Source organism: Tauraco erythrolophus, chromosome 5, assembly GCF_009769465.1.
Source record: "Tauraco erythrolophus isolate bTauEry1 chromosome 5, bTauEry1.pri, whole genome shotgun sequence".
Taxonomy (NCBI): Eukaryota; Metazoa; Chordata; class Aves; order Musophagiformes; family Musophagidae; genus Tauraco; species Tauraco erythrolophus.
This window is the reverse complement of record NC_141469.1, coordinates 81,969,156-81,996,919: the sequence shown is the minus strand read 5'-3', so window position 1 is coordinate 81,996,919 and position 27,764 is coordinate 81,969,156. Positions and strand designations below refer to the sequence as shown.

General features: G+C 40.4%; 1 protein-coding gene across 2 annotated transcripts; it reads right to left on the bottom strand.

Moving 5' to 3' along the window:
* Nucleotides 1–40: 40 nt before the first annotated feature.
* On the bottom strand, nt 41–27,764 carry DNAJB14 (DnaJ heat shock protein family (Hsp40) member B14). Of its 2 annotated transcripts, none has more exons than XM_086611339.1 (8): nt 27,632–27,764; nt 20,778–20,952; nt 10,857–11,002; nt 7,649–7,834; nt 7,148–7,242; nt 6,379–6,488; nt 4,872–5,044; nt 41–2,126 (listed from the first exon to the last, which is right to left on the bottom strand). In XM_086611339.1, exons 1-8 carry the CDS (start codon nt 27,762–27,764, stop codon nt 2,002–2,004), a joined length of 1,143 nt encoding a protein of 380 aa, XP_086467465.1. In that variant the 3' UTR covers nt 41–2,001. The 2 variants fall into 2 exon arrangements, with proteins under 2 accessions (XP_086467465.1, XP_086467466.1); XM_086611340.1 differs by having other exon boundaries at nt 4,872–5,041.

Below are 27,764 nucleotides of genomic sequence, written 5' to 3'. Positions count from 1 at the left end.
TCTATGAAGAAGACACGGGAGTACCAATACGTACTTTGATAGTTTGTTTTCATTAGTATAATTACAATACATTCTGGACAGTTACAAAATCTGGGGAATCATGTTTTCTCCATAAATTTCTATTGCAAACTTCAAACATTTGGGTGCCTTTTCATTACTTCTGCACACTTTTCCTATCATCTCAGTAAGGACATCCAGTACAGCAACTCTTTTTTTTTCTTCTTTTGTTTTAGCAGTTTTCAGTTCCGCTTTGTGCCTCAGGCTTTGTTATCCACCTTGAATGCTGGTTTAGCTGCTTAGTTAAAAGCCTGCAGCTAGTCTCTCTCATGTTACACCAATTCAATAGAGGACATTTCCAGTGGGACAGTTTAGAAAAGGTATATATGCAAAATGATTTCTGGGTCACTTAGAGCTATAGCATGTAGCGTATTTCTAAAGTCAAATCCCGCTCTAGATCAGAAGCAGTTCCAATGAAGTCAGTCAAGTATTTAAACTTTCACTTTAGGAGGAGAATTCTGCTCCACATAACCTGAGAGCATTGTTCAAAGACAGCAGTTTTCTCAAACAAAAAATACTGCCCTTATTACGAGCCACCTGGCTTTTTCAAATACAAGAAACATTCTCCCGCATAGCACTGTTAAAATGTAAAAACATCAGCTACCGAGCGTAAAAACATTTTCAACCCTCTTTTGATAAACTTTAAGTACATTGTACTTAGCTGCTTCAAGACACCTCTTTGCATCAGCAGGTGTGGCTACATAAAGTTTCCAGGTACAGGCCACTGAGTAACATGATACTGTCTGTAGGAGTCGACTGGTATGTTTACTCCTTGCTAGGAAGTCAGCCCAGCAACGTCCTGCTCCAGAAAAACGCATGCCCTACCTGTTCCACCCGGGACAAGTGATATGGCTCTGACCATAGGAGCACACTGCAAACTAGCAAAGCATTTAAAATAGTTGGCAAAAGTGTTGAAAGGCACGTAGCTTGTCCTTAGCAATATTTCCCTGTTCCACCTGTGGTGCCCATTGAGGAATCAGTGTTGGGACCTAGCTTGAAATAAAAAAATAGTAAGAAAATGGAAGCCTCCCAGGGAAAAAAAAAAAAATCAGATTGCTTTTTTTTTTTCTTTTAAAGCGTTAAGATTTTACTATTGCATGTTTTCCTCTACCTTTCCAGTGAAAATTAAGGAAGCTATGGATGCATGTTAGCCATACGTATGGACTTACTACTACTGGAATACCAAATGGTAGAGCTGCTGTAAACTGTTGCAAGTACTAAAAGCAATGCTCATAATGGTCTGTACAGCATTTGCAAATATTTACTCTGAAAAGAGATCAGCATAGTTCTTAGTTTTCTCAGCATTGCTTAGAAACGCTAAAAAACTACAACAGCTAACTGCTACTCTACACCAGATCAATATAACCCAACAGATATTCAGGAATATATGCCATTATATTTAAAAATACCAAGTTCCTCTAAGCTGGCAAACCTAGAAGATTTTACATAGAGATAAAATATTAAAAATTCTTGTTTCAACTCCACACACTTGACATCTGAATAGCAGTGACGTAATTATACTATTTATTCCATCAGTGAGACAAAATGTTGTATGGAACTAAATTTCTGAGATTTTAAATAGAAAGTCATTTAACTCGTATATACACAAAGTGTTCTTTCCACAGATATTTACATGGCAAATATGTTAGAGGAGAACCACTATGACTAAGTCTCTACAAGTATAGCATCCTTTCTGAGCTATCCTCTCTGCTGAAAGAACTCACAGAAGCTTTGAAGTAGAATCTAGACAATTAAAGTTACCTATATTTCACAGTAGGTAAAGAAGCCATTAAATGATATGTCAGCATAAGGTTTCTGGAAACAGCTACACAGTAGAGTTTTACTTCCACCCCTCTTTTCCAGCATTCATGGTGAAACTAAATCTCTTCTTAATTTACAAGAGAGATAACGGCATACGTAAAGATGGACGTGTGGAACTGTAGTTCATCCTCCTCGATAGAGGCTGGTCAGCCGTTCTAGTTCTTTGCAGTTGTCCATGGGCATGGAGTCTGCTTTCTTTCGGAGACGGTCATCTCGATATACTTTTGCTGCATAAAGTAAGTCTGTTTCTTTAATGAAAAAAAGAGAAAAGGTTTTTCAGGTTAAAACCTGAATACTTTGCACATGATACGTTCCTTCTCAGAGCTGTCCAAAACACCTCAGGGTTGATCCTTGCCCTTTTTTCCTTCTGCCTATTCTAACTACCCACAGGCACCACCAAAACAGCACTGCTATAGCTTCCCTTTGCTGGATCCTCACGAGCAGTTCACCTTTTTGAGCAGCTAAAGTGGTAATGGCCTTCCAGCACCTTTCATGCAGCAGTCCCCCCACTACTACTTCTAGCAGACCTCATTAAACACCACAAATATAGGGCACACTCAGTGCTGTTGCACATTATTTACAGCTCTAGCGTCCTGTCTGTGCCCAAAAATCCATTCTGAACATTAAGCTCATCACTTCACCTGACGCTGCTTCGAAACTGCCAGTGTTCAGAGGTATTAATAAAAGAGCTCTCGGTATTATACTGGTGTTCAATAGCTTGACGTTGCTGAGCATTTTAATTCCATAAAATCTTTTTCAGGCTTCAACTCAAAATGGATTAGCAAGGCATTCTTTAATGTCAATCAATCAATGCTGGAAAGATTTTTAACTGTCAAGGAGATCCAACACACAACAGGTATTCTGAATCCTTAAAACCACAAAATCAGCTGTTTCTATAAATAGAGAAAATCTATTAGGGGCTGCTTTCTCAAAATCAATCTGGGTAGTTTTCACAACCTGATAAATTGCAAATAGCAAACACTAGGACAGTCACCACCTTCAGGTTATTTTTCTCCTTTATACTAGGGTCAGACGTTTCTCTAGTCATCCCATTTTCCCCAGTAAATATGCACATACAGAATCATGGGCCTCTTTGCATTGTCCAGGACACTGTTCATGCTTAGAAGAGTAGGCACGTCAAGAATAAGTGCTGAAAAATGGGAAAGGTATTCTTTCTTCTCTTTCCCTCCCCAGGTGGAAACTGCATATCAACTAAACGTTTTCAAAGATATTTAGACAGTAAGTGTATTACAGGAGACACAAATATAACATGCTGGTAAATCTAAGTGTAATGACTAGGTCAATAAAAGCAAACTATCCTTCCAAATCTACACTCTGCTGAAAAAATGTACAAATAATATGTCATCTTTTTATTGCGCTGGATTATATTTTGTCTTTAATATTTTGTTAACAACCATCTACCACGTTTGTAAACTATTTTATTATAAGATTACTAATAATTCATTTAGCAACCACTTGTAGATGAAAAATTAGGTGTTCATTTCATGAAGAGCGAACGTAGTCAAACATTTCAAGATGATCAAAGGACAACCTAGTTGGAAAAATACTAGAGTGTTTTACATTTGCATATGAATTACACCCAAAGGTTCTCCGATGCTTTCCTCTATTTGAAAAATCTGGAAAAAAATTATTCTAATCATATCTAGTAGTCTGGGCAATAATCTGAGAGTTTTCCCCCAAAGCACTGGTGTTTCTCTCGCTTACATGTGAGCCATCAGCAGAGTTTTCTGTAAAACTGTAGAGAATTGCTTAGAGATGGTAAGCAACACGTACTCATGAACAAGGAACAAAACACCTCCAGGAAGCACTGGTCCTGCTCTACATGGGCAATGCAGTTTGTGTTTGTATTTGTGTATGTACAGGCCAGCTGTGATGAACGTGGGCAGTCCCGTTCAGGCATCTGACTAGCTGTGATGCTGGGCTGTCTTGTACAACTGGGAGAAACTAAGGGGCCATCTCAGCTGAACGGCTTGGCACCACTGGAGTGCAGAGGGAAAAGTTGTGCAGGAACATACGATATCACTCGGAGAAGAGCATTCTGTTTGCTTCCGGTCGGTTTACTGACAGTTCATGACCAAATTATTTATCCAGTAAGATATTACTGAAGTTTATCAGCTGGAGAGTTGAAACCATCTGGTTTCAACACTGTTGTCATTTTAGCAGCGCTGTTCTCACAGAGCCTGACAGGCTCATGAAATGGTCACAGGTAATAACAGGTTAAAATTGCTGATGATTTGGAGATGGCCGATGCTGTTCAGTACTCTTATGCTTTAGCACTGAATTACAGCCTCCTGCAAGAAAACAGCTCCTTGTATAATATTAAATGAGATTGGAAAAATAGATGGTAAACCAAATAAACCCTGTTTTTAAGCTCTGACATAGCCAAGGTACCAAGTCTAGGGAAAAAAATTATTCAGCACTGGGAAAAGATCAAGCACGGATTTACAGCTTATGATGTTCTACATGACATGCCGTGTGTCCTTGGTTGCCTGGAAAAGCAGTGTGTGTTTGTACTGTGGTCCAAGGCAGATTATTCTTTCCTTCTCCAGAAACACCTATGCAAGCTTTTGTTTTATTTATTTATATAAAAGCACAAAAAAAAAAAAGAGAGACATTGCCACAATAAAATAATGTGGAAGAGATTAGAATTTTTAGCTTTCATCCGTAACCTAGAGCAACTTCTTTCTCGTTATCAATTCACTGTCCACTTTACTTTTCTGAGAAGTGGTCAGGGATGTTAGAGAAGCAGGTAAAAATTGCTAATGATTTGCAAATGGTCACTAGGTCGCCAAGTAAAACACACAAATTAAGTGACACTAGCTGGGACACCTTTAGAAGTGAGACACGGGGAACCTTACACTTGCTTTCTCATTCAGATATTTTAGTAACACAAGCACTTCACTCGAGCCTGAGGCAATCTTTTTGTGTAGTAATGCATGCTTTCATGAGATTACACATATTACCAAACTTACTTTGTTGCCTCTCCTTCCAACAGTTATTCCGAATGTTGGACACATAATCCTCTTCCACACTCTTTTCCACTTTCTGTAATGACACTCCTTTGTATTCATTTCTAAAGTCCTTGTTGACATAATAAACAACACGCAAGTTTTCTGTTTGCATTTTTATGGTCTGCCCTGTACTTCTGCAAAAAAGGAGGGGGAGGGGGGGGGAGACAGATACTAGATATTTGATTTTTTTACACTACAAATACACCTGTTAAAAAACACTGCTATTACAGAAGAACAGCACATCACTGACTTTGCCATTTCAAGACTAGTAACGAAATGAATGGCTGTATAATCTGCCAGAGGAAAAAATTACTACATTTACCTGCACATTAAACTCCTGCTGCTTAAACCTTTGATCTTGAAAAAAAAAAACCCACTTTAAGACACCTGTTTCACACCTCTTTAGACAAATATAAGCTTTGGTAATTGAACAGAAAAACCAGCCACTATTCTGTAGCGACCCAGCACAGGCATCTCCATTCTAAAGTGTTTTCTGCCAGCCCTCACAAATCCATTTTTCTGCTGGCATTCTGCAGATTAAAAATCAAAGACTGTGCGCAAACGTTTTGGCAGTAGAGTGTTTATAAGCATCACAACAGCTTACTTGCAGAAGGGAAAAAACATCACACTCTGGAAATAACACCGAAAAATAAGAGGAGAAAAGAAAGCTTTCTGTTGTGAGGCTGAGAGCTCTGCAAGGAACTAAGGACCTTGAAAACAGTTCTAGCGAGTGGGCTAAGCCTACTAGCTAGTTGCACACTTGATTAAAGTTATTTCTCTCAAGGTAAAAAGATTTGTATAACCTACTATACAAAACAGGTAAGTTTCACTATCAGAATTCTTTGCAAGAAAAGAGAGATAAGCTATTTTACCATCATCTAGAACGAAGCAAAGGATAGACAACTTCCTCATAGAATCATAGAATGGTTTGAGTTGGAAGGGACCTCAAAGATCATCTAATTTCAACCCCCCTGCCATGGGCAGGGAAACCCTCCACTACACCAGGTTGCCCAAAGCCTCATCCAGCCTGGCCTTGAACTCCTCAGCCCTCATCTAGTTCAAAACGTAAATAAAGATGAGAAAGTTGCTTACAAGCACGTCACTTGCTACAAGCACAGACGACCAATACAAGAATAAAGAGCCTGAGCAGGTTCCAGGATTTGACTGAATACGTCAGAGATCTTTACAACGTGCTACATTGCGTGGACTCGCTGTCTTGTATTAGATCTCCTAAACTCCAGGTATTGCTGACCTCTTTTCTCCATTGCGTTCGAACAGCACGTTCTTAGTGCCTAACTTTCAAGTTTTGTTTTGCTTCACAGCTGCTTCATCTATACCTTTGCTCCCTCCCCTCACTGTGGGAAATCAAGGAACAACTAATGGAAGGCTCTCTAAAATGCTTCTAAGTGAGAGAGGGATTACAATACTCTCCCTTCTGTTTAAGCTAATGAAATTGAGCATTACTTACGATCTTGGGTATAAGGCGTAAGGAGGGTTAGATACCATCAACTGGCTCAACAAGGAGACAAGGATCAACACAATAATAGGCATCAGCTGAATGAACATAGAGAAACCTCCCTAAGGAACAAAACAGATTCAGGTATTTCATAAACAGCATCAAGTAAAGAGGTAAACTTGGCAAGATTTAATGCTACGTATGACTTTCTGCTTTAAGCATCGAAAGCTCCTAGGAAAACTGTAACTGCAAACCTGCAAACACTGTGATGTTATCTTAACTTTCCCACGCATAAACAATATTCATAGAATGCTTAAGCTGCAAGAGTAGCCACAAGCAAACGAATAGCTGGATTCAGTTACATTGTACGCCATGATTTGGTCTCATCTATAAACTAATATGCAATTACACAGGACTAGATATAACTCATAGATATGAACATTGAGCTTTAAGTACAATTCTTACCTCAGCCCAAATAATTTTTTAAATGCAGACAAAGATTAGTGACCAGAATTAATGGCATATTTAGGCTAATACTACCAGTCACTAGTAAGGCAGTGACACAGAACAACAGATTCACAAAACCAGGCTATTATCTTCTTAAATTTGAACGTCTACTTACCAATCAGTAAGTGTAACACCTGCCAAAGTTTTAAAACCTGAAACTGGCAAGTGTAAGTCCTCCTCTACAGTACAAAGCTCCTGTACAACTACATCACTGAAAGCGGCTACCAGAAAATTTCACAATCCACAGTTTAAAGTCAACGGTCCTTAAACATACATCACCCCTCTCTTCCTCCCTCTCATGTCCACTCTGACGGTGCTGATTCGGATGACTGTAGCCAGCACGACCGTTAGAAAATGAATGGACACTACCTAAGGAAAGAAACATCCACATTTGCATCATGTAAAATAACTATTTGGAAGTCACTACAGAAGCAACGACATAAAGGATTTAACATCACTGCACAATGCCATATAAACCAACTCAACTTTAAGATATCTTACAATTTGAAAGTTGTTTAAAACAAGTATTTTAAGCTCTAAGACAACTGATCTGTTATTTCACATACTGCAGAATCACCATAGTAACCCTAGAGAACTAAACTCACATTTTTGGGATTTAGCAACACTTAGGGGAAGTGTAAATTGTGATGCAGATTAGAGAGTTGGGGTTGGAGACAAGCTGGAGTAATCCTACTGTTTTATAATGTCACAAACTGTAATGCCACTCCGAGCAGTACCACTGTATCCTGATGATTATACTCCTGTGTACAAATACCTGTTGGAAAGGCCCCTCCAAAAAACATGTTGAATAGATCCTCTGGAGTAATGTCTGCTTCGCAGCCTCTATGGAAGTTGAATCTACCATTGCTAGGGTGAGTGCACGTTTGCTCTTCACTGCCAGTAAGGTCATACTGCTTTCGTTTTTCTGGATTACTCAGCACAGCATATGCATTTCCAATTTCTGAAGCAATGAATAAAAGACAACTCCCATAAATGAAAGACAAGAGCTATTCCAGCACAAAAATTGACATTCAAAGAACAGGCAGCAAATCATGTCCTTCACTGCATGTTACAAATCAACTATAGTAGAACAAGGTCCAGAAACATCTCGACTTTTCTTAGCAGCTTCCACAAAGTTTCCCACCAACACCATTCAAAGGCTTTTTACCCCGTTGAACTAGGCAGAAGAGCTTTGCTCCTTTTTCTAGGGGAACACCTACACCTGTGAAAATGTTCTCTCCCTCTGCAATTACAAAAAAAAAAAAGCATCAAGCATTACAATGAAAGCTTTGAAGTTGGGTGATTGCAAAATTCAGTTTGCTCTAGCAGCCTAGCTTAAAAACATCATAGACTCAGTAGGTTTTCTTTGCTTTCATTTAATAAGTGGTGTCTTCTTCGAATGCATCAACTTTATTGTCTACAAGAGTTTGAATGTGGTTTTTTACATGCTTCTTAAGGTATTTTACGGAGTATATTAACAACAAACTTTTGTGTGATGTAACATGAAGTGTGCATGGCAGCAACACCTGTGTTCCCAAGGTTGTCAATACAACTTCCATGTTCAGAGTGCCTGGCCTCAACACTCGTCCCCATTCACGCTGCTTGATCACAAACAAACAATTTGAATTTTGACAGTGAGAAGGGAAAAACTGAGATAGGTGAGCACGGCAAGAACCAGTGTGGAAAGATCACACGCTGACTTTACAAGCTTTGACCCTAGCTGCTGCGTATAGACATATAATTCTTGTAGGTTGAAGGAAAATTTCTGTTGGCGCTCAATGAACAATCTTCACTCGGTCATATCTTCTTTAAACCCTTCCCACTTTCCTTTCTTCTCTTCCTTTCCTTTCTTCTCCTCCAAGCCCCACCAACAAAAGACTTCTTTTGCAGCCAACAGACACGAGGCACAGGGATTACGTTTTTCAGTGCTGAAAAGCCATCAGTCATCAAAACTTCGTGAAAGGTGAAACACTATAACCTCAACACAGGCAAAGAAGGCTATGGCTTTGCATAATTAATGTTTTCAACGTTATCCAATCTAAAAAAAAGTTAATGAATCCCATTAGAAATAATCATTAGTAATTCCTTCAAGAGGAGGAGAAAACCCAAAGAAACGAAGCCTGGTAATCTGCACTGAAAGCATGATATTCACTACTGACACCAAATATTGCTACCTGGTTCCTGTTACTCAGCATGAGGACTGATCTCAAAAAAAAAAAAAAAAAAAAAAAAAAAATTCAGATTTTCCCAACAGTTAAGAATTTAGGGAGACATAAATCAGGTGATTGCACATAAAGTGAAGACACCAGCAATCTTTTTCGACTATTTGCTTTTGATTATTTGATGCTCATTCACAACAGATTTGATTCAAATATAATTTTCTTTAAATAAAGGATGCAAAAATTAAAAAAACTGCTTGAACGTTTCAAAGGAAAGATTTTTGAAGAAGTTGGTAAAAGAGATTCCAAGAGATTAAAAGTGATATTTGCACAAAACTTTTAAATCTAAAATATAACCTCAAAGAGACTGCTTAATACAACAGAAGAGCAGTACTGGGTAGCTCGAGATCCAAGTAAGCACCTGGCCTAACACCAAACTCAATTCTATTTTCTACTCTGACCTTTCCTTAAAATAAAGCATTATTATGAAATAATAGCTATTATTATGAAACTCCTTTTCTCAGCTGGGTGTTAGAAACTCAGACACCTTGAAAGGCAAACTAAATCATAAAGTTACTCAGCCATACAAAAAGATGATGACAATTTCAATGCAAGAAATACGCTAGATTTCATTAAACAATTTTTAGTCAACGAGATTCCCCTACCAAATTTTCTGTTCATTTACTCATCTAGTTAAAAAACAGAAAGTGAAATTAAGCCAAAGAAATAAAACTTGTACAAAGTGCTAATGTTAAATAAAAGATTAAATAATAAGAAAATGATTCCTAACATTTTAAAGATTATTTAAAATGCTATTAACAAAGAAGAATTATTCAACCGGAGGCAATTTTATAAGAATAATATCTTTTTCAGATAAAGCCATCACACAGCTGTATTGAAATAATAATAAGCAATCAACTTTCCTGCTATGTTCTATCTACTTTTCATCTGGAATTGCTAATATATTATTATAACTACCCCTTAATGTCTGTATCAGAAGTCTTGCTCAGGACTTTCTTCTTTTTTTTTCTTTTTTTTTTTTTTTTCTTTTTTGCCCTCCCCCCATTTAAGAGTTTCGTCCGACTGATTTTTTCAAGTGTCTGCACGTAAACCTCACACAGGAAAAATATAAAAAAGATGTACCACAATCAGATTGTTTCTTTATGCATGAGCATTTCTTACAGATTCACATTTTTCTTCATCTGTGTCTGAGATGAAGGTGTAGTTTTCTTTAAAAAGCTTTTCCTCAACAATTTTCCTTGTGCAGGGCTAAGGCTTGGCAGCTTTAGATCGGGTCAAGTCAGATTGTAAATTTTACCTAAGAAATGGTCAAAGGCAACTATTAATAAGGATATGTTTGAACCCAAGAGTTTTTGTGTGGAAAAAGTAGTAAAACTACACACATACAAAGAATTCTAAGGAAAATGTAACTTAGCATGGCATGTGATTCAGTGAAAACTGTGTTTTGCTATCAAGGATTATTTTGGTTTGTTTCAAGCTGAAGTAAAGTTCGAAGACAGTAAGATTCAACTGACTACGTTAAGTCAACAACAGCAAAAAAGTGCAATTGGGTTTCACAGATCAAGTACCTGAAAATTACAGTCAATCTTCTGAAAAGTCCACATTATTTATCTATACTTCTAGTTTATGTTAAGATTATAAATTTAAAGTATTTTTGTGGATAAAAATGTCAGTTTAATATTAGCTGCCAAACACCAAACTGACAATTTTGTAAAAAGACAAGTGACCAATGCAGATGAATTTCTTCTAATCCGACAAAGTTCAGATTTCAAAAAGAAATTTTAAGTAAAAACGGAATTTTACTTTTAAAAGCCTCTGTTGCTCCAGGTGCATGGTTTTTGTCTGGGTGGAATTTCAAAGCAAGTTTTCTATAAGCCTTCTTTAGGTCTTCTTCACCTGCATCCTTTGACACGCCAAGGACTTCATAATAATTTTTACATTTCTTTATACTGCAAAAGAAAATGAAGTAAAATGTTGTAAACAAAACGATGTAAAAGTGGTATGTTAGAACACAGCTGCCAATGAGGTAATACATTGCACTGATGCAATACATTACATGTCTCACTTCCAACATAAAATACAAAAAGAATTCCAGTCTAGAAACAAAGAATGCCATTTTTTTGCAATAAACTATTGAGCACAATAGTGTGTTGTACTCCAAATTACTTACTAAATATATTTATTTATTTTACTACTTCTACTGTAGTTGCAAGAAAAGGTTTCAGTTTGCAATTACTGTACCATTTCCTCATGCCCAGTTCTATGAATATTGCTGTTAATAATGCATAAAATGGAGATTCCAAATTTCCTTCACAGAGTTGGCGGGTAGGAAGGCCTGTTTTGACTGTCAACAGCAAATGCACTTTGGTATGTATGATATAAACCAAACCAAACATCCCTTTCTCCAAACAAAAGTCAAGTCACACCACCATTCAAGGATTTCCTTTTTCAGGACTTTTCAGGAAAATAAAGCATGTGAGAATACCTCTGCTGCTGGGAGTGTACCTGGATCTTAACAGACTTTCTGTAAGTGTTCATATCAATTCAAAGAAACAATAACAGCTCCAGCAATTCCGGATTCAGCTCAACTCATATGTTCAATGTAGCATTTTTTAAAACTCGGAAATATTCTTCCTGTAGGCAGTCTCACCCAGACAGGAAAAGCAAAATCTGGAAATGATGTAATGATTTGGTATGCTTTACAATATTCAGAAGAGAGAAAGAGCAGTTAGAGGGGACAGAGAACACATTAATTTTACGTGGGCAGGAAGACCTGACCAAACCAATAAATACACCTTAAAATCAAACCAAGTTACCTGGGTAAGAATTCTGAAACTTAGAAAAATAAGTCCGAATCGCAAACTTGCCTTGCAGAAATGAGGCACGCTGACATTTGGTGCACACCAAAAGAAGAGGGCAAGAAATGGAAATGACATCCATAAATATTTTACAAGCTTCATGTGAGCCTCTTCACGTGGCTGTAACTGTGTCCACATTCTCTTAAATGCACGGATTTCTAAGTAAATATGGGTTTAGTGTCATGAAGACTATACGGGGGCAGTGAAGTGGAAAAAAAAAGGGGGTAAGCAAGCCTTTGGCATTTCCATGAAAGAAGAATGGGTACCCTGTAATTAAGGGAATGCTAGCATCAGAAGTACAACCACCTCGGCGTGTGTGGTCCTTCAAAGTTCACAGATTGATCAAATCAAGCTTCATTTGAGGGATCCCCTTTCCTCCGTTCAAATAACACAAGCTTTTATGGAAGTCTTGGTGCAACACTCACAAAAGCCCTGAATTGAATGTATGCAGGCAGCTGCCAGCACGAACACCCCGTGAAATAAATATAGCTCATTATATTGAAGTGACATTTAATAAGCTCCAGTTAGGAAGCGGATAAAGCTAACTAAAAACAACACTGTGAATCCATCATCAAGAATGAATGGAAAAAAAAACAACCCATTAAATGATACTCTGAGTACTGGAAACTTTTGTTTGTTAATTTGTAGGATAAGAAAAAACCCTTAGCCTCAAGACCTGGGTTACTTATGAACTGTATCAAGAACAGGCAGCTTTATTTAAAAGCCTAACAGCAACAAATTAAGCTTTTATTTTAAGAAATTGCTATCTCAGGAAGCAATCTAAGTTTCTCTCTTCAATAGTTCAGTACCTGAATTATCTGTTTGTGGACCAGACTCTTCAGAACTTTGGCTGATATAAAATTAGGTGTGTGTCATCAATGTTTAGCAAAGTTGTTATTTTATTAGCATTAAAACTGTGTGTTAAAACTTTTGTTCAGGTGTTTTTAAGCACCATGCATCCTCAACAAGCTTTTTCCCCAACAGCATATGGTCATTTCTCATGGAAGTAACAAACATGGAGAAAAAAAAACACATGAAAGTTTACTTCTTTGCAGACCTGATATACATTTATTTCATAATTTATTTTACTCTAGGATGCAGAGAGGAGAAAAATGGAAAAAAAAGAACAACCAATGCCAATCTGTTCTTCTAACTCTCAAAAGCTCACCCCAGAGTTTTTTCCCATTCACAACCAGTGAAAGTCCCACAGCTGGCTATCCTCATGGGAAAAGTAGGAATGGTGGGTATCAATCAGATGATGTTCAGGTCACCGCATGACCGACCAGCTTCTGACACCATGATGTGCTTAGAACCAGTGCACCAAACCAGAGTGACTTTCTGATGAGAAAGTGCAGGGGGAACCTGCCTTGTGGGTCATACAGCACTTGCCCTCCAAAGAGATGAATGTCATCACCCTCCATGCAACAGCTATCCTGAACCTGGTCTGCAAATGAGCTATTGTTATTTATCAAGAAAAAAGCGTTCAGCCAAGGATAACACATTTCTACCTTCTCTTCCCAAGTCTTTGCTAGCAATTGCTTTGTTCAACAAAAAATGCTACAAGTACACAAGCATCTCTATTCCAACGTTCCCGATTTTGTACAAAGCTATGATTTAATATTTCAAACACATCTTATATCAAATCACCCTCACACCTTGACCTGCTACCCTAGGCTAAACGGCCAGTCTCAAACAAAGCCGCCTTTGTGAATTTGTGACGGCCACCCCTGACTTTCATTCTCCCTTGGGTGTTCTTGTCACAGCAACTCTGCCTGCAACAGACCTGTAACCGATCCTCCAGATCATTTACATCGCCCTCCTTTCCACTGCACGGGATCGACGCTGAGATACGTAACTCCTGTTCACTGTATAGCCCATGGTCACCTTCACACCTCAAAGAGGTCAGTGTTGGCTCTTGGAAACCTCAGCAGCAACCATGAGCTGCAAGTACTCTGCCAGATAGCCTGAGGAGCGCTGCTGCATGTGACTTCATGGTGATCCATGTGCAACACGCAGGTATATAAGGCAATTTTGCAGAGTTTAGCAGGATGTCGGATTAGGCAGATCAAGCTTTAAAGCTAAAATACAAAAAAAGACTGAACAAACGCACAGGGGCCAAAAATCACACCTAAGCCTAGGATTCTCAGCAATGATCTTGTGCTACAAACCCCTTACTGCACCCTGCCATTAGACAACAGTTTCATACCACCGCTTTACCACTTCGAGGCAAAAAGCATCAGGACGTAAGTAGCTAGCACCTAGTTAACGCAAAGTTTCCTACAGGGAGGGCGTTAGTGACTTCTGCCAGCAGGTCCCTTGCTGAGCACAGTTCAGGGCAATCATTACAGGGTAACTGCTCATTTTTTCCCCGCCTCAGCAAAGCCCATGCAAGTTTTGCACCAAAACTTGTACTACAGCAGCTTCGCGCTGAGGATGATGAGACAAGCAAAGATGATTAGAAGGTGCTTTCCAATTAAACAAAATCATCAGTGTTGGCAGTGCACTCCCGAGAGGCAAAACTTTAAAGCATCACAAACTCAACCTGGGAACTCAGTTTATAGCAGGCCAAACTGTACGGGATTACCAGGACAATCCACCAGATCCTCGAGTTGTGCATGAGCTGTGCAGTCACCAGGCCTCTCAAACACTGTTGGGAGGACACAGCCCACCCCACCAGGGCCTGACACGCCACATCCCTCCCTCCACCTTGAAAAGATGGAGATCATGGGCTTAGCACAAAGACTGTCCAAGGCTGAAGTCCTCTTCCCCCAAACTGCCACTGTCCTGATGAGAAATTAATCTCCAGCTGCTGGGAGCTGTTGGAAGCCATGGCCAACCTCTGATTCTTGTCTCGTCTTAAGCAGGCCTTTTTGGACATGTTCCTCACCCTTGTCTCTAGTAGACTGATATCAGACAATCCTCACTCTGCCAGAATCCCTCACCTGGATGCTGAACTGTCCTGTGGAGATCTATCATGGGAGGGCAGATGGAGAGAAGGAACCATCCCCTTCCCACTGGTCTTCTATTTCAGGCCACACAGCATCAGCCAGCAGAGGCTGGGAAAAATCTAGGGGCAAACCAGTGGAGGTTTTGGGAAAGACTGATCAGCGATGTTACTTACGGCTTTTAACCACATCTGAAACTCGTGTCCTGCAGCACTCAGCATGAACAACTAACTTTCTGAAAGCTGCATTTCAAATCGTTGTTTGGTTGGTTTTCCTGCACTTAAGGCACTGTAGTCCCTAGTGCCAATATCCTTGCATACATCAATGCCACACAGATGTTTCTTCTTAAAATTGCAATTTACATATCACTTGCTTATAGACTTTCCTTTTTGTATAGTTGTTGTTTATTTCTGGGTTATTTGAAGTTTGGTGCTTTCACTGTTAATTTGTTTGGGGTTTTGTTTTTTTGTGAATTGCTTTTCTTGTGTTCTTCATTCCTGGTTGGATCACTTCTGTACCTGAATTGCTATCAAATTATTTCTGTTGTTTAGCTAATTTCTGTCCTTGCTGAATTGTTAGTCCCCTGCCAGCACCTTGGCACTGTCCTTCTGGTTAACAGATTTGCTGGCTGTCTTAGGAGGGCACGTTGCTGGATGTTCCTGAACATTTGACTAGAGAACAGACTTCTCAAACAGCATGAGGGCACGTGATGGCCTATGTCCATCCACAATCTGTCGACAGAGGTATCTCGTTGCGACTTGAGAAGCTCCACTATCCCAGCTCACAGGCCAGCTGCAGCAGAACCGGTCAGCCAGCTTCCAACTGCAGCAACAGCCGGTTCTGCCTGATGCTGGGCTCCTCTCCACGCTCTGACAGCGGAAGGCAGAGGAAGTCCTTCACACCCTGAAATGTCTGCTCTCACCTGCAGAAATTCTGGGACTACCACCACTGGTTCTCCTGTGACTCCAAAACAATGTGATTCTATTGCTGTGCTTCTTGTTTCGCTTCTCACATCTCCAATTCAGATTAGGTCAGCATCAACAGCTTTTATCAGGTTAACAAAACCTATCGGAGATGCTTGCATTCCTGTATCAAATACCTGCAGTGATCCATAATCATGAAGGTTTGAGTACACTGGGTATTTCAGCATACTCCTAGTTTCTGGAAGGAATGCACCAGAAGTTTCAGATCTCTGTTTCACTGACAGATTCAACAACACATTAAGGTGCTGGTCTTGGTACCTTGCTCTTGGGTGTACCTGGTCAGTTTGTTTCTCCTGTGTGTATAACACGACATATTCAAGGCTGTGTGTACATTAGCATACTTTTCTCCAAATTTTGTTTTGTTTTATTTTGGGTATAAAAAGTGTAGATTAAAAGCAGGAGCTTTCTCCCTAAGTCCACCGTATTTTCTGTGCCACTTTTCCACAACGGGCTTTATGACTGTGATTTCTGCCTTGATTTTTTTCAACCATTCAACTGGATATTTCAACAATTCACAGTAATTCTGGCAGCCTAATTAAAGGCATGTCCTGATTTCTTTGCTGTTTTTTTTTTTTCCCTCCATTTTAGCACTTGTTGATTGCTCTTGTTATTCGACTTTCAGTTAATTACCTTTTTGACCCTATGTTAAAAAACTAACACTATATCTTTTTGCTGAATTTGCAGAAGGCCTGGAAAAAGTCAGTCACACAACTTACATTGCTTCTAGTTTGATCCATGAAACGTGTAGAGGCATTTTTTTTTTTGTTTCCTCTAAGAATTCAAATCAAGTTGCTGATTATTCTTGACCACTACCGGATGACATTTAATCCTGCCTTGCAAGGTTCCTGCAGACCTCATGCCTCCATTGGTTTGGTTCTAGCTCAAAGACCCAAACACAAAATTTCATTCTTGTGTTCTCTTCCTAGGGGCAGGCCTTGGCAGGGCAGGAAAAGCAGTATTGCACTACAATTTTCACAAGTCAGCAATCCAGCTCTAGCACACTACTGATCATGGCAGTCGTCTTTCAGATGTCAAAAAGGTGATACAGAATTTATGCTGTGGCTTATTTACTAAAAAGATATCAGACACCGTACAAATTTTAAGATCATCTGAAGGGGGTCTGTAGAAAGCGTACAACCTATCTATACCTCCAAAACTATTTTTTAAAAAATCATGCAGTAGATAACAGATAATACACACTTGACAGCATAATAAGAAATGGGAAAGATTAATACAGAGCAGGCAACAGATCCTTTATTTTTTAATTTCATGCCAGTTCACAAAACCTTTCTAAAAGGTCTGCACACTTGGTAGGAGAAGGCAGATATGATGAACAGAATTTGTTTCAAAGTAATTAAGAACTCTTTGACAACAGCAATCCCGATCAGCACTTCAGTTGTTTTAAGTGAACTAGAAGAAAAAAAAGTTTAAATTTTCTTTCTTACACAAATGTTTCGTTTGTCTCAGTAAAAAAAACTCCAATAGCCTATGTCTAACAGTGAAGGAATTGCTTTAAAGCAAAACCCACAGAATCCAAAAGCACATTCTCCCTTCTTTGTCATGCATATGATTCTCATGCACTTTCTGAAGTTGACATTGCTCAAACAGCATTCCATTGCCTAGAGGCTTCTAGGGCACTTTCTCTAAAGAGACAGAAGTCCACCGTGGGTCCTACCATATTTCTGCTACTCTCCTGTCAGTGTCTGTGACACGCAGGCCACCTGAAGTGTTAAGGCAACTCGATCCAGCCCTTGGTGAAAAGATAAGCATCATTAAGAAAAAGATGCATGTGCTACATACAGATGGTATGTTCAAAGCACTTCAATTCAAAACTAACAAAGTGCTTTTGGACATCTCAAGCTCCAAACTGCCACACTGAAATAGTGAGCAAAGTTCCCACAAAGAACAGAGCACCACCCAGCACTTATGCAATCGGTGGAAAGATATTGCATCTTATGCTTCTCTCTATCAAGCAACTTGTTTGCTAGCTCATGTAATGCTCTGCAGAAGTGTTATGGTGCTTGCTGGTGATCGGCGTCCCCTGTGTACGTGGAAAAAACAAAAACAGCACTGAGGTGCTTGTTTGTGCTCATACTAGAGTAACCCTGATGAAAATGTATGCGGTTAAATTAGTTACACTGCTCCAAATGTGTCTTCACTATGCTGCTTAAGTCTATGGTCATAAACAAAGTCAAGATAGCTGGACAACTACAGCAACATTAATCAGTGATCCAAGTCAGAAAGCTCAGAGCCAGTTCCCCTGTCCGACTGCTCACTAGTCCTTATAAAAAAGGGTGGGAAACGGCATGTGTCGTTAAATCAGAAATGCTCTTGCTCAATCTATATCAAATTAGTAATACAGAAACAAAAACTCCTAGAGGGAAGGATGCTTGAGGATAACAACCTTCTTTCAAATCATAAACATACAAAACAATTTAGTTTGACAGAGTCAAATTCGTGGTAAGATTCAAATTTTATTAAAAATTGAAGAGTTTTGCTACCTTGTTATCTAGAAATTTCTTTCCTCACAGGAAAAATAAACTTAAAAATCAGGCATGAAACAATATTTAAAACTACTTCTCTTCAAGCAGCATTTCTTTAACCAATTCAAAGGTCTGAAAACCATTCCACTGTGGTATGGCAGAAGCACATGGTGGTGACAAGCTCTAGTCTCTGAAGAATACCCTCCCCAGAGGGGCACGTTTCATTTAATTGGAAAAGTCTGGGGCCTGACTGAAGCAATAACATACACAGCCTGTCATCTTTCCAACTAGAATGCTCATTCTCCCTGTGGTTTAAACATGTACTTTCACTCAGCTGTCATCACTCAATGTGTTCTATTTTTCCATTAAGTTTTAGCCCACTGTTTGTATGTAATCCTGTTCTCCTTGGCAAGGCGCACCCGTTTTCTAATTCCTAACCACAAATTTTCGAAGTGGTACGTTGATGTCGCTAACTGACACGATGACATACTTTTCAAAACTTCCAACAAGAACTGGGGACTTGCTCTGTGGATTACTGCACATCTAAACCAAAACTCAGCCTTGTTCCAAAGGCTTATAAACTGCTATACTAAAGGATGGCAGCATCATTCAAGCTAAGGCCAAGATACTGTTTTAACAGTTGATTTTCTAAATGCTACGTAAAATACAAACAAACTTGAGTTGTTCTGCAAGCTGTTACAATTGCTTATTTCCGAAATCTGGGTACTATTTGAAAACTCAAATTTTATATTCACAAAGCTGATTGTTGAAATAGGTACTAAGAAGCAATGTTGCATCAAGATTATCCTCAATGCGCAACTTCCGTGAATACCCCTAATTCTGGTTCTGATCTCAACAAATTGGATTAATTTTGTCCAGTAGTTTTACCTAGTAATTACCTGATTTACCTAGTAAATCCCTTCAAGGAAGCAATACTCAATACTGTGAAAGCATACCAGGGGGAAAAGTTGGCTCTACAAAATCATTTTACTCAAGACAAAGTAGGTAACGTTACTTTTTGGTAAAACAAACATGAACAAAAAAAAAGAACTTGCAAGGAGCTTGATGTCAAAGCAGACTGCAGCTCAGAATGGCACATCACGGGTGAGTGAACACTGGCAGTAATACAGCCTTCCCTGTAGCAGCTTTCTGAGAACGTGTTACATGTCTTAATTTGATCTAAGCCCCATTTTACAGAGGACTTCTTTCTGGATATTTTGTCTCACATGCACGTGAGAGCACACACACACACATTTTGCATTCATTTTAACAGTTAATATTTCAAGGTGGCCAAAAACGTACACACTTACTCAGGTTTTATTTTAGATGGATCATGAAGGGCAATAACATTAATCAAGCAGAGACGATGGTGAATGAAAAACTCTACTAAGCAGCAACACCAAGAGGAAAACTATGCCAGAGATGCTACTGTCTACCTGCCTGAATGCAGAGCTGCTGTATCAATAACAAAAAGCTACTTTTTCCTTACTGTAAGCACAGCTGAAAAGATTATTGATCCTCAGGAAAAGATCCCAAGATAATAATCAATGGTAACATATATTTCAAACAAAAAAAAAAAAAAATCACCCCCAAATTTCTGTTTTGTACGACAGTTCATCCAATCTACACAAACTAGGAGACGAGGACCTCAATTTCCCTTCTTTGAGCTTCCTTGAAAATATTTGGGCTAGGCTTATCTGAGAATACAGGTGGGTTTTAAGGTGTGCAATTTTAGAGCAGCTGTATCCATGTTTCTTTAGCAGAGACCAGGGTGCATATCAAACAATATTTTTCTCACTCCTACCGCCAACAAGTCTGTAATATAACATGACTTAAGAGTTACTCGCCTCAAAAGGACATTTTTATTGATCTTTGTTTCTTTTTGTGCATCCTCCTTTCCTGATGTCACCTCATCTCAATACTATCATGCTGCACGAAGTCCAGACAGAGTTTATAACGCAACTCAGAATATGTGCTTCAGTGCTTCTCAGATACCTGTACTTCTAGAATGAAGTAGTTTTAACACTGGTTTAAGACCAGCCTGTACAGCAAGATTAGCTTGAAAACAAAGAATGACCATGTAATGTAAACTTAGATAACTTGTGTATAAAAATATTCAACAACAGAAACACTGTCCTGCAAGAGGTACTACAGAACTTTCATCACTTCTTCCATTTACCATGAGATCTACTTAATAACTATTTTGAGTATTTTCTTTCTAAACCATCAAGGTTACTTTACATAAAGATGATACTCATCCTGCACAAAGTGACAGCATCTCACACTGTGTTTAAACACAGCAAACCTCCCCTCTTCCTTTTAGCCACAGTTCAGTACCAGTAACCCCTCTCAGCTACGCTTGAATTTTCCGTTGCTTCTTTAGACGCTAGAGCTGAAAGCACAAGTACATAATATACAGAATGAAAAGCAGTGATGTATTTAACCAAGGCCATACCTGAATACTCCTTCCATTTGGTCTTTGGTGTAGCTTTTTCCACTTTCACCTGCAGCAGATGCATTGCTCTCCTTCGTGCTACTGGGCTTACTTTGATCATTGCTACTGGCTGGTTTTCGGCAGAAAGCGCCTCCGCCAGCAGTACTTCCATTCTTCATAATGGCTTCCAACAAAACTATAAAACAACAGTATATCATAGTATCATTATAGGCATCAGCGATTAAGTCGGGGCTCTCAAGTGCCTTAAATGGGAGCACCACATTGCAAAAGACTACCTGCTACATCCTCCTTATTGATCATCACTTTGAATCACAAATGTTCCTGAAACCAGCCTAGCAACTCCTTTTTGTGGCAAAACTATGAAAAAGTGTTTCGAAATTAGTGACTGGACGCCCCTCCACCTCAGCCAAGGTAATTTAATACTGGAGAGAATTTGCCCAGGCCCTCCATTTCTAGATGATTTTAGAGGCACTGAACCCATTCTTTAGGGGGGAAAAAAAAAAAAATCAGAATACCTGAATAAGCAACTCTAAATAGAAACAAGGAACTAGCCTAACACTGTAAAGAACCTGCAAATTATTCCATACAGAGGCCAAGCCCATCTCCAGCACATTTCAGTTGCTACAGTACATAGCTCTTTGTAACCTGAGCCATTAGTGGCCACAAACTGATGCTCTCTAGCCCTCCCAGGCAATACTAGCCGAAATTCAAACCTCTTAAATGTCACAGATAAGTCAGGACCAGCCAACTACACCCAACTCTGGGGACACGAATCTTGAAAAGCAGCGTGCTTTTGCTAGGTCTTGAAATCCTCTTTCCTTCCATGTTCCAACAGATCTCAAATTTAGATCACCAGACATTAAGTTGTCTTTTTCTGGATATAAGCTTGTATTTTGGGGGTATGTGTCTTATCCATAAATCAAAAACAGTACCATTCTAACTTAAGGGACCGCGCGTGAAGCAGAATGCGGATCAAAGACTATTAAACAGACTATCTTTCCTGAAGAGAGATCCCTTCGGAGCAAGATGGCAACCACATAGGCCAAATTTGTTTCATAAACAACTGAAAGTTACTATCTGCATTAAAAAAATACCCTAATAAAAATTCCCAAAGAAAAACATCCCACTCACTGTGAAAAAGTGTTAACAGTTTTACTGTTAAAAAGCATTTTCTTCTAGAAGCTAGTGAGAAGAAGCCTGAAGGATTTTCTCCTAAACCTCATTTTAAAAGTTCTCCTCTGACTAGCATGGTCTCGCTCAGAGCAGAAGAAAACTGAGATCCTACACGTCATGGCTTTCATCTCAGAGAAGCATAAGAAAGAAAAGAAAGTACAGCTTTGTTTAAAAGGCAAATAATCACTTCTCTAAGATGTGCTTCTTAAAACTCTCCAGTATTTGCTTTTACTTATTAATTCACTTATTACCCACTGGCCACAGCCACATGTAGTACTGCAGGTGAAGAGCTACGCTCGGCCTGAGCCGACTCCAGTGCCGGTCCTGTGCTCCTGCCTGCCTCACCAGTTCATCAGAGCAGGCTTTTTACTGCAGAAATAAAGAAACGACTAACATTTAAGTGCCCAGTCGTACACTGAGGGGATGTTTTCACTACAAACAAAGTAAGGTTCTTGAAAACAGGAGAGCTACAGTTGCATTATTATTATTGCATTCCTGCACGTGGGTCGGGGCAATCCCAAGCACAAGTAAAGGCTGGACAGAGAATGGATTGAGAGCAGCCCTGTGGAAAAGGACTTGGGAGTGCTGGTGGAGGAGAAGCTCAACATGAGCCGGCACTGTGCGCTGGCAGCCCAGAAAGCCAACCATGTCCTGGGCTGCATCAAAAGAAGTGTGGCCAGCAGGGCGAGGGAGGTGATTCTGCCCCTCTACTCAGCTCTCTTGAGACCCCACCTGGAATACTGCGTTCAGCTCTGGAGTCCCCAACACAAGAAGGACATGGAGCTGCTGGAGCAGGTCCAGAGGGGGCCACGAAGATGATCCGAGGGCTGGAACACCTCTGCTATGAAGACAGGCTGAGAGAGTTGGGGCTGTTCAGCCTGCAGAAGAGAAGGCTCCGGGGTGATCTTATGGCAGCCTTCCAGTACTTAAAGGGGGCCCACAGGAAAGCTGGAGAGGGACTTTTTACAAGGGCGTGTAGTGATAGGACAAGGGGCAATGGCTTTAAACTGAAAGAGGGGAGATTTAGATTAGATCTAAGGAAGAAATTTTTCACTCAGAGGGTGGTGAGGCACTGGAACAGGTTGCCCAGAGAAGTTGTGGATGCCCCATCCCTGAAAGTGTTCAAGGACAGGCTGGATGAGGCTTTGGGCAACCTGGCGTAGTGGAGGGTTTCCCTGCTCATGGCAGGGGGGTTGGGACTAGATGATCTTTGAGGTCCCTTCCAACCCAAACCATTCTATGATTCTATGATTATGGATTACAATTGAAGCACGTATCCAAATATTTGAACTAGTTTCTTTTAATATCACCCATTATGGCATGTAAAGCTGTGAGCTAAATGAAGTAGTAACAACTGCAATAAGGTGACTGTGTCTGCAGGCTAAGAACTAATCAAGAAGAGATTTGAACAGACAGCGCCCTCAGAATGAGGAGTTTTCAGTCCGAATGCGCTCCAGACAAGTGATAACGGAAACAAAATTCTTGTTTTTCTATCCTGTGACGTTTGATATTTAATAACAGTATCATGTGGGATCCTATTGAACATGTGACTCTGACTTACCCTCTAGAAATAATGCTTACTCCACAGTTTTGCAAATCCTGCCTTTATATTGGCATCACTCTAGAAATTCCCCATCCCTGCACTAACGCCTGTGCAAAATTAGCAGTAGCAAAAACGGTTGAAAGGCAGGTATAGACAACAGTATGGGTTTTTAACGCCTGGTGTTTCTTCACAACAAGTTTAGTTGGTAAGGCTTTTCACAAATTGGTTTGTCTGCATTGTACTTTCAACATTATTACTTCCTAATCACCTTCTCAGACCTCCCATCCCCATAATGGAGCTGCATTGCTGCGAAGACAATGCAGGATGCTTGCAAAAAAATAACTAGGAAAAAAAAAAATCAAATCCACGTTAACTTCTGGAGATAGCAGGACACAGCATATACAAACATGCTATTGTTCTATGTTGAAAAAGAAAATGGTACAAAGGGTCTGGGGCCATTGTCTTCTTCAAATAACACGGTTCAGGTGTTCAGAAACAACTTTGACTCTTCCATGAACTGCTGGTGGTAAAACCAGCTGTTAGAACTCTAGTACTAACAGTGTATTAAAGAAAACTTTCACTGTGCATATAGGTATTTCGAAATAGGCCATCCAAGGGACCAAAGACTTACTTTGTTAGCAGGTAAGACAATGAATCTTATCTCCAATTGTGCCTGAAGGCTCTCTTTCGTGCACTGTTACCTGCTGCTGAATGAAAGATCCTTGCACTGCAGTTGATTCCATTATGCATGGAACGTGACTCTCACTTTCACTAATGGAAGAACTGTTGAATTCAGAATTCATACTAAACACAACACACTAAAAAACTAAGCTCCCACATTCCTGATAAGTTTGTTAGTAAAGGCAGCATCAGAAATAGTGCAAGAAAATCTTAAGCAGCACTGAAAAATAAAGTTGTTCGTAACATCATTTTCTGCCTTTGATGCTGAAGAGAACGTCACCTAACTTGGAAAAGGAGATCTTGTCCTTTGTTATCTTTAAATCCACTTTTACAAGTCTTTTCCAGACAAGCAATTAGTTTCCGTTCAGCTCCAAGACAAATTATTAGCAAAAATCATAATCAAACAGTATTTTGAACAGCTGAACTGAAAAACAATTTTCCAGCAAAGTGTGACATCAACACGAACACTGCTACTATGAAATCACTAGCGGAGTATCATGAAACAAGCACTGACCTCACATTTCACACTGGTAAAGCCTTCAAGTAGCACTCAAGGTATTTCAGGTAGAAGCTTTGTGTAGCAAAACTGAACTTCACTGATGACTGAACTAGTGCTGAATGCACTTTAAATGCAAATGTCGCTAAACCCAAATGGCACATAGTATTGTTTTGGAGACAAAAGAGTTAAAACCTACTCTCTGTCCTTTTATAATGCACTATAACATCAGGAGGAGGAGGAAGCTCCCATCAGTGAGGGATTCAGCACTACTGTTCGCATTGCTTTTATCACTGATGGAACATCATTTGTGAAATGGTGGGCAATTGTTCTCCAAACGATAGGAAAGATACAGCCAATGAAGAAGCCATGACTTCAGTGAGAAATTGGTAAGAACGACCTTCTAATACATACCCCGAAGAGAAAACAAGTGAGCACAGCGACAACTGGGACTGCACCATGTTGTCCTATCACCATATAAACCCAACACATTATGACCGTAAAACAGGAATTTGTGTTAAAACTAAGAAAGCTCACAAAACCTTAAAGGTTTCTTTCTCTTGGGTATGTGCTATGACACATTCTTAACTATCTAATGAATTACTGCTTTGTTATTTGTTTGTTTGTTTTCCAAGTGGAACCGCCACTTAATTTATCTAAAAGATGACAAAGAGATAACGAAGCATTTTGTTTCTTCTTGGTCAGTGTAAAATTCCACATCTAATTTACTGCACACCTTCCAGTTCTTGCCTTGAAAACAGGACATTCTGTGTCACTGCAGCTTATGGCACTTTTAACAGGGCTATTTAAGTGCCTCAGAAACTTTAAAAAAAAATAATTCAGTGAGTTGGTGTTGTTTTGGGAGGAAATGAGATGAGCTGAAAATAATTACCAACCTCCACAGCTAGAAAACTGAGGCAGAGAGATATTACAAGTTTACAGAGTCCCCTAATGTCTAAGTACCTAGTTCAAACCAGGCCTAGGGCCTGATTTTTTTCAGTGGTATTAGCGCATCTGCAATTCTCATTAGCTTCAGATGGAGCTTTAACTGCCCACCAGTTCCACAAATCAGGCCCTTGTTTCAAGCTGAATACCTGAAAAACGAAGTAAAACCAATTAGCCATCACTAATGGAAACCAAGTGAAGTGACTTATTTAACATCACAGAGAAATTCTGTGAAGCATTTAGTTGCAGTACTCGATTCCCCAGATTACAGTCCACTACCATAACCACAAGACCATCTTCTTTTCACCAGATCCACACCTCAATTGTGACACACTTTGCTAATTTCCACAGCGAATAAAACAAGGTCCTACAGACAATAGCCTAATTAGCCATCTACTTCTTGCACTGAATACAACGGTGGTTATGCAGTAGCAGTCCTAGTTAAAAGAAAAAAAAAAAACCCAAACACTCAAAACATCAAGATGGAGCTATCTTTTCTTCTGAGAGCTACTGTAACTCCTGTCTTCGAGGCAGAAGACCGGCAATAAGCTACCTGAAGCAGACAAAGCAATTCACTCTTTCTGAATTGAAACCCTCAGCCTCCCTGCCTATGGACCTACACGGCTTCCAGAAAGATGAAAGTATTTTCATGCATGTCGTCATCTTAAACCACAGAAATTAAGGGGAATATGGCTAACTCCTGCTTGTTTTTATTTCAGAGAGGTATGTAATGTGGTGAGAAAACAAACAGTGCCATGTTCTTGATCCAAAGCAATGATTACCTTCTTCCAGATGATTTACCAGCAACATCCCGCCTGGCTTGCAGGGAGAAAAAAAAAAACCAAAACCACCATATACACAAAAACCTATATACTCTAAAAAAAGAAAAGCATTAATGAGATCTTCGCTTATTGTTTGCATATAAAAAGTCATCAGGAGATAAGAGACAACAGAAAATGTTCTCTGCATCTGCTCACCTGACTTAAAGGCTTCACAACAGAATAAAATACAGTACAGAACACTTCCAGTCGGGATTTCACCCTAAGTCATGTTCCAAAAACGGTAAATGCTGAGGCCTTTAAGTCAGAACAGAGCACTGCAATCTATCCCATTTTTTCCATGGGACGGACAATGCAAATGAGAACCAGAGGAACGCAACAAGTCACCGCTGTGTTGGAAGGTATTTTGAGCCGACTTCTGACACTTTGTGACAGAAAGACTCCAAGACAGGTAACACCTCTGCAGGCACTGCAGCCTTACTATTGTTCGTTTAAAAAATCATTTCTAAACACGTTTTGCTAGGAAGATGCTAATATTTTTTTCAAGTTTTAGCACTGAAGTGCCTGAAGAGCCAATTCAGTCATAGGGGGATCCCCCTACCCCAATTTCTCTAGGAAAGTTACACCCGTGTGCAACTCCTCCTACGTAGCTACTGTACAACCAGAAGGGGAGCGAAGCGGAGAAAACCCAAACCACAAGTACGCCAGAGGATGAAGACACTGCCCAGCCTGGAGCAGCATCTCCTGTCGCAAGCTGTTAGCGAGGAGTAATTAGCAGTGACAGAAGAGAAGCCCGTCTGGGCCGGGGGCCCGAGGTGTCCTGCTGTTAACCGGCTCTAAGCCTCGCCTGCGTGACTACTGATGGCTAAAGAGAAGGGCATGCAGGCGAGCAGCCGGGCTGGCCCCGAGCAAACCCCTTCGGCGAGGAGGGAAGCAGCCCCAGTCCTGCCCGCCGCCCGACGGTGGGAATCCCCCCGCCCTAAGCGCTCCCCCCGGGACAGCCATCGCCTCGGCCTTTTTCCCCGGCCGAGTCCCGCACAGCACCGGGCTGGTTCAGGGGCGGGACGCACCGGAGGGATAACGGCCGACCCGCGGTGAGGGGACCCTCCGCCCCCGCAGGCCCCGCGGTGCCCCTGCTCGGAGCGGGGCAGCGGAGAAGCGGGAGAGAGGAGGAGGAGGAGGAGGGGCGGCCACGGCAGCAGGGCCGACGGGGCGCGGGGAGGTGGCCGGGCTTCACCTCGGGCCGTGTCGGTCGGGTAGAGCTTCTGGGCCTTGCCGAGGAAGCGGAGGGCGCGGTCGCGGTTGCCGGCCTCCAGCGCCTCCCGCGCGATCCCGATGCACTTCTCGGCCTCGTCCCGGTTCCCCTCCAT